This window comes from Dendroctonus ponderosae, unplaced genomic scaffold, assembly GCF_020466585.1.
Source record: "Dendroctonus ponderosae isolate FM_Combo_2020 unplaced genomic scaffold, Dpon_F_20191213v2 Dpon_F_20191213_1, whole genome shotgun sequence".
In the NCBI taxonomy this organism is placed as follows: Eukaryota; Metazoa; Arthropoda; class Insecta; order Coleoptera; family Curculionidae; genus Dendroctonus; species Dendroctonus ponderosae.
This window is the reverse complement of record NW_026017110.1, coordinates 31267070-31274993: the sequence shown is the minus strand read 5'-3', so window position 1 is coordinate 31274993 and position 7924 is coordinate 31267070. Positions and strand designations below refer to the sequence as shown.

Below are 7924 nucleotides of genomic sequence, written 5' to 3'. Positions count from 1 at the left end.
TTTCACTACTTTCGCTATATCTTCTTTTTCTGTGGCAAGATTGCCCGATTTATCTCGCAGTTTTGTTATTTTAGCCTTCCCTTGTGACAATTTGGATTTTAGCACCTTCATACCTCTATTTTCCTCTATGGTGTTGTTTATTAATTCTGTATTATATTTTCTTACATCCTTTCTAGTATATTTCTTTTCTTTCTTTGTTAGCTCTTTATATTTTTGTCAGTTTCTTTCTGTGGTTCTCCTTTCCTCGAAAAGTTTTAATGTATTGGGACTGAATTTGTTTGATTTTCTTATTTTTGCAATATAATCTTTTTAATAGCAGTATCTATATCCATGGTTTTCAGATAGTCTGATCATTCCAGTTTATCTTTTAATGTTTGCTGTATTTGTTGTTGATTTTGCTTGAGAATGTCTAAGGTAGGTATTTTGTTTTTTGACCCCTTTACTTTCTTTTCTTAGGTTTATTTAGAAGGTGGGTCTTACCAATCTATGGTCGCTGCATGTGTCAAACTTATTAAGTACGGATACTTTCTTGCAAGATGTTTTCTTGTTTGTAAGAACAAAATCGATCTCGTTTCTTGTGCGACCGTCCGGACTTTCCCATGTGCATCTTCTCTGGGGTTGTTTTTTGAAGAATGAGTTCATGCAGTAAAGTTGTTCGCTTTGTAAGTATTCTATTATTTCGACGCCCGAAACTAAAATTTCCAATATTTAATGGATCTCCTTCCTTTCGTTGTCCGAGCTTTGCATTGAAATCGCCAGTTATTATAACTAATTGTGTATTTTCTAGTGATTGGCTCTTGTTATATCCTCGTATAATTGTTCGATTTCTTCATACTTTGAGGCAGTTGTAGATGCATGTACGTGTATGATCTGTATTTTAAATTTCCTACTCCGTTCTCGAATGATATATAGGACTCGGTTTGAGGTTGAATGCATTTTTGTTACTGCGTGTTTTATATTTTTATTTATTAGGATGGCAATGCCTCCCAATGAAGATTCTGTATTGTTTTGGTATGACGGGTGACCAGATTTTAGGTTGGTAGCTTTTTGTCCTTTGATTCTTGTTTCGCAACGTCCTAGGATGTCCCATTTGATGTTCTCTAGTTCTTGTTCTAAGCATGTTCTATCTCTATGAACGATGCTTCTTCGCGCATCGTTCTTATGTTATATGTTGCCTAACTCCTCCTGAGTTGAGTTTAGTGTTCTGTTCATTTATATAGTTTTGGTTTTTAGTCGACTTCTTGCTCCCCCATATTCCTTGAAGCAGACTGACAGCGTGCCGTCAGTCTGGGATTCCGAACTTATCATTCGACCCACCTGGGAACTATTTTGAGGTATCGACATTTCTCTCCATTACTAGAAGGGGGTTAGCCGTTTATTCGTCACGCTGGCCGTTGCAAGTTGACGAGTGGTTCTGAGGAGTTGTGGGGGGGATTCTTGGTTTGGATAGGATAGGAGGGAGGGTAGGACAATGATTTCCCAGGTTTTGACTCTGGAGATAAACCAAGGCTGGCGTGGGCAGGGGCGCATCCCTGAAGTAGATCTGTCGTCTATCGGGACCATAGACGAGTACCTACACACTACCCGTAACCGACAACCGTTAGTTCTACACATTTATTATTTCTAATGGTGGTTGTCGAAGATGTCGTGGGGCTTGCTAGGTGCACAACTTCGCACACAGGATTCTCTCGCCATGTATTTTTCTCTGGGGTTACTTGAAAGAAATAGTGTACCCCAACCGTCCTCAAACCAACAGTGTTTTGAAACATTATTACACACACAACAAACTAGAGCACGTGCCGTATTGAAATACTGCAAACATATTATAAAATAAAAACAATTAATATCGTCGCGTATGTTTTACTGTTCTTGGAAATATGTACATTTTTACCAGACCATGTTATTTAAGTAATTAATGTTATTTACCGAACTATGATCGTCTTTAAAGAATCAAGATACATAAAAAGTTTTATTTATAGAAAATTCTAGAAAGATGTATTCACTCCAGTGATATTGCAATCAAACTCGATTCATTTACTGGTACAGAATTGGAAAAGAATCAAAGTTTAAAGGATTATCATGGATTTTTCTACTTGACAAAATTGGCAGCGATAAATTCATTGGCATCCAAAAATTCCGGATCGATAGAGTATGTTTTTAAATTGAGAAGGAAGAAGTTTAGCATATCTGTGCTACACTTGCCACCTGGTAAGCAAGATACATTATTTTTGCAGATAACAACTACCAAGAATTTTTGTTTTCAGATATAGAAACTAAAGGAGACCAGATGGACAGTAATCCTATGTTGGGATGTTGTGGTGGAAGTAACAAAAGTTTGTTGGAATTTTAGTTATGAAATATTTCAGTAATTCAAATATGTTCCTTAATAATTTGTAAATAAATCTTTTTATTAAGAATTTATTAATTGTGAATCAAGAAAACTTAATTTGAATCTGGAAATATGTTCTTTTACTGTCAATAAAACATGCAAGTATTTGTATTAAACAGGGTCCCACATTTCAAACAATAGTCTGATTAACCACAGAAAACCCTCACCTGAAAATTAATAGTAGATTTACTATAACTACACATTTCCTTGCAAGTCTGTCTAATAGTAAATCGGATGAAAAGGTTTGGCTTTACTTAGACCTAAAGCGTCTGATTTAATGTGCTGTAGTTCTTCTAATATCTCTAGATGTTTATCGTGCCTCTCTAGATGTTTATCGTCTATCGAAGTATTATCTGCATCTGGACAATTTCTTGATTTTTTGCTGACATTTGTCTAGTTTTGCCTCCTCCAGAATTTATGGTAGCCCAGGCGAATTACGACGAAATTTTTCAAATTTGGTTCTAACATGACGTAACTAAATTAATTATTAATTAACTAATTAAATTGGCCAACGAGCCCAATTAATTGGTAGTTAAAGCAATCAATTTTAAAAAGTGGACAGCTAAATCGTTAGCTAACTATAACTTATTAATTCAATAATTGTCGACAAGATGAGTGGAAAGTCTAACTGAATATAGAAAAAAATTTACAATTTGGATAATTTCGAATACTTAATCGTGTGCTATTTGCATAAACAGCAAAAAAGTGAAAAAAATGCGAGAATCGCAAATAACCCGGTAATTATGTATTTTAGCGAAACAATGTGTACTAATAAATTTGTTCGCTATAAAGTTTTCTATAAGAAAGAGTTGGTTCGATATTCGTAGATTTGAAATGGTGGAAAGTGCATAAAAGTAGGTAAAAACAAGGTAATTTTAAATTATTTATTTATTTAGCAACAAAAAAATAACTTAATCGCGCCATCCATTTAGAGAAAAGTACTTGACTGCAATACAAAACGAGAGCCGCAAGGCCGATTAAGATCGTACGGACAGTTTTTGCATAATGCAATTGTTCATTAACCTACTTATTAATTAATTAAATTAGTCCTTTTCTTTAATTTTGTGTCAGGTTCAAAGTTATTAATATATTTTTGCGCCCGCGCTTTCACACCTTGGATCCTTAAACTATCATATACGATTGCTATGTTGACTATTTTTGAATTTTTAATAAGTTTGAAAATGTTGGCTTATAAACAATAAGCCTGTGAAGCGGGACTCGCAAGTGGCTACAAATCGGAAAGTTTGAAATAACAGTACTTGGAAAGACGCTTCTTTCAAAAAGAAAATCATCCAAGTCGATCCAGTTGATGTTGAGATATTAACTTCCAAATTTGGGCAGGGTATGCGGTAAAACGGTTAATGATATAACAATAAATCATCTACCAATCTATAGGTTTTTCCATTTAATTTTTTTGGTTGATGCACTAGTCATGTATTCACAATGTTGTGCTTTTTGTAAAATCTTGTAGCATTCATAGTTTTTGCGCAAAAAAAATGTGTCTATTTTCTTGCTACTTAACAATGTTAGACATTAACTGCAAATATGCGGCGCGTAAACGCGTACGCTTTTACGCAAGTTGTCTTCGAAAAACTCTAACACTTTGACCATGTCGGTCACTTTTTCATTAGACAAGGTCCTTCGAAACGAATTTGTGAGATTGATTGACAATTAATTTATGCCTCGTGTCACGACATTTGCAGTTAATGTTTGCAGAATTTTTTTTTGCAAAAACTGAATGCTACAAGATTTTACAAAGAGCACAAAATTGTCATTAAATGATTAGTACATCAACCAAAAAAATGAGTTGATTTCCTCTACCAAATAAAAAGTTCTAGTAGTTTTTGTACCACGACACTCAAGACTTCACCACTTGTCCAAAACGGTCGAACTCGATTGTTTCACCAAATTTGACTTGTACATAAGAACAAATTTACATCGAGTTTTCCCAAAATACATTGTACCATTATCCCGATATTTCCAAAAAGATAAATTTTTTGAAGAACTTGAACTTGAACTTTGACCATCAATAGCAGAAGAGCCAGACATTTTTTGTTATAAATGTTAGGTCAGATAGTCTTCTTTTGATCCAAAGAATATCGCAGTATTCTTTTGATCATGTGATTACGGGACGACATGTATATCGGCTTCTACTGCAGCGATTTTGATTTCATTTGTTTTTGCGAATCTCACTGCGTCTTACGATACAGTCTAAATGCAAGGTATGCTGCTGAAATGAATACAGAGCGCACAATGCACTAATACGACCAATCTCATTAGCAAATGCTTACAAATATATTGTGAGCAAAGACAATCAGTATACCTACCTCAAGAGGAACTATGAATAATAATAATAATCTTTATTTTAACATTGATGATCGCATATAACGTCTTATATACAACCAATATTGGGCTCCTTTGGACTAAATAAGTTTGGATAAGCGGATGATCTCGAACTTGCCACTTATCATAAAGACATCAGGGCAGCCGATGACCTTGACAAGATGGAGACAGGCTCAGTATGAGTAAAGCAGAGTCTTTTTTTCATCTAAATAATACAACTGCTGATAACAATCTTGCACCAGTTAGCGGTTTCCGCATGGGGTGGATCAGCAACTATATTGAGAAACGCAGCACTTCGTCTGGTTTATTCAGTGGCAGAAATTTGCGCGCCGATGTGGATCAACATGTCCGTGTGGCCGATGTCATTCCAAATGGAGAATTTAACTTGCGCACCATTACGGGCACTCTAAAATCAACTCCGTTATACTGGCCAGCAACCGTAAGTCACATTAAACCTCACCTTCCAACTCTGACGTCGTTTAAAATCGAGACGCTGTGCGATTATTACAGAAAGGAACTAGTGAACTCCCATTTTACTATTAAGGACGGATGGCAGCGAATGTGAGCTTAGAATGCCCCCAGAAGTGGGCACGGGCTCCGACGGCACGGATACTAAGAACAACCAACAAATTAATTAAGGACATGACATTTTCGTCCGAGGAGTTGGCCAAACACACAAAATCAGAAGCACTCCCACCAAGGCTCTACGCACTGCCCAAGATCCATAAATATGATGTACCACTGAGACCCATTGTGGATTGATTGTGGACCCATTGTACCATTGAGACCCTATTGGAAGTTCGACCTATGATATTCCAAATATCTAACAAGAATTTTACAGCCCAAAATAGGAAAAACTGACAGTTTCATAAAGGACTCGTCCCATTTTGTTGAGAGGTTGCACTCGTCATTAGCTCCCGGAGAAATCCTTGTGAGTTTTGATGTTTTTTCGTTGTTCATAATGGTACCAATTAAGAAGGCAATGGAACTTATTGAAAGAGAATTTCCACCAGGCAGCGCCAAACTGTTCGAACACTGCTTAACCACAACCTACTTTCAGTGGAAAAACGAATTATATGAACAGACGGATGGAGTAGCAATGGGCAGCCCCCTCAGTCCGGTGATAGCCAACTACTTTATGGAGAAATTTGGAATGGACGCTCTGGACACAGCCGCGAGGAAACTAAGTGTTGGTTTCGATATGTTGATGACACTTTCGTTGTTTGGGGCCATGGTCCGACTGAACTTGAAGACTTCCTGAGGCACCTCAACTCAATCAACCCAAAAATACAGTTCACTCTGGAAGTGGAGAAGGATAGGCGACTGCCATTTTTAGATGTGTTGGTAACCAGAAAAACCAACGGAAAGCTGGCCCACACGGTGTACAGAAAACCGACACATACCGACCGGTACCTGCACAGTGGATCAAACCATCATCCCAGTCAAAAGAGGGGACATTAAAACCCTCACCGAAAGAGCCAGAAGAATTTGCGAACCAGCTGAGTTAGAAAGAGAATTGAAACACCTAGAAAGGGCCTTTGGTTGGAATGGATACAGCACGAACGAGTTTAATCGAGCAATTCGACCAAGAAACAGTGGAGGTCGTCCGGAGAAAACAGATACGCATGATGACCGTAAGGGTTGGGCTTGCCTGCCATACATACATGGAGTCACGGACAGGATCGGCAGGATACTGGAGAAACACAAAGTAAAAACAGTTTTTAAACCAACTCGAACAATCCAACAGACTTTGACATCGGCCAAGGACAAACGGGATTCTTTATCAGCACCAGGAGTCTACAGAGTTCCATGCAGTTGTGGCAAAGCATACATCGGCACCACAAAACGTAGTGTAAATACTAGGATCACGGACCATGAAAGGAGTCTTAGATTAGGACTCTCAGGAGAAAAATCTGTAGTAGCGGAGCACGCACTTCTAGACGGCCACCAAATAGGTTTCGATGAAGTGGACATTTTGCACCAATCTCAACGGTATTACCCGAAACTAACCAGAGAGGCCATTGAGATCTTTAAACATGACAACAATGTTAATAGGAAAGAAGAGGCAACGGCCCTTAATCCAGATTGGAAACGCGTTTTGCGGCAAATAGCGTGTGCGCCAGAACATTTGAAGCCCCGCCCACGCCCCACGCATGAGTTCACACGGTGGGGCCGCATAAATACGACAGGGGATCCAGTAGTTGAACCATACAGAGTTCATACTTTGATAAACATGCAGAGCTACAGTGTTGGACGTTAAAGTGAAAGCTGTTACAAGGGTTTACCATTCTTGGTTTGCCTAAAGTTCCTGTATTACGCTGCTATTAGTGTGCTTTTCAGCACGTTTATACAGCTAGTGCTGAAACTTCTGAAGTTTTTCTTTTGTATTGTGTGTGTTGCAAGACATGGAGGAGTCCAAAGCAGTGCTCGCAGAGGAGGTGCTGAGGCGCTTTGAGGCGCTCGAGGCAAAACTCGAGTCAACGATGCTGGAAGTTGCATTTTGGAGAGACCGGGCGGTGAAAGCGGAAACGCTGCTAGCAGCCAAGAACTCCAAAATGCAGGATGTGGCTGCGGAGGAAAAAATGGAGGAAAGCACAGCCTCCACCAGCAGTGACAGTGACTCGCTGAGGCGGCAGCTCCCTCAATTGCCTCCAAGGAGGGCAGGGGCCGGTGACGGACTCCTCAGACGGCGAGGGCTATCAAAGCTCAAATCGCCGTCGAAGGAGGAAGCGAGCCAGGCCTGTGTCCTCCAGCGAGGACAATTCTAAGGCACAGAATTTGTCCACAGATCCGGGACAAAAGAGGGACCCTCGCAGAGAAGCCCAGCCAAAGACCAGCCAGCCAGAGGGAAATACCAGCGAAAAGAAAAAGCAGGCCACCCCTACCGCCCAGCAGCAAAGTGAAAGGAGGTCAAAGGTGCCTCCAATTGTCCTTCGCGAGAAGGACAAATATGACGAAATTACGCGACGACTGATGACAAAGAAAATCTATTATGGATGTGGAGTGACCACCAAGGAGGGAGTCAGAACTCACTCTTCAACTGCCGAAGATTACAGGCAAATGATTAGGGTACTGGATACCTATAAATACCAGTACCACACCTACCAGCTGGAGGAGGAGAAACAGCTTAGAGTGGTGGTCAGAGGCGTTATTGAGTCATGGAGCGACGCCAAAATCAGGGACGAGCTAATT

The 7924-nt window shown here is 39.4% G+C and overlaps 2 protein-coding genes across 2 annotated transcripts in view; both read left to right on the top strand.

Moving 5' to 3' along the window:
* LOC109540805 (elongator complex protein 4) overlaps positions 1-2524 on the top strand; it is a 27854-nt gene extending 25330 nt beyond the window's left edge. The window contains exons 7-8 of the mRNA XM_048669322.1: positions 1980-2208; positions 2265-2524. Coding sequence (XP_048525279.1) covers positions 1980-2208; positions 2265-2350 — 315 coding nt within the window. The 3' untranslated portion in view covers positions 2351-2524. The remainder of the gene's footprint in view (positions 1-1979; positions 2209-2264) is intronic.
* The window catches only part of LOC109540797 (ATP-binding cassette sub-family G member 4), a 70542-nt gene that overhangs the window by 2089 nt on the left and 60529 nt on the right, over positions 1-7924 (top strand). The gene's annotated exons all lie outside the window — the stretch shown is intronic.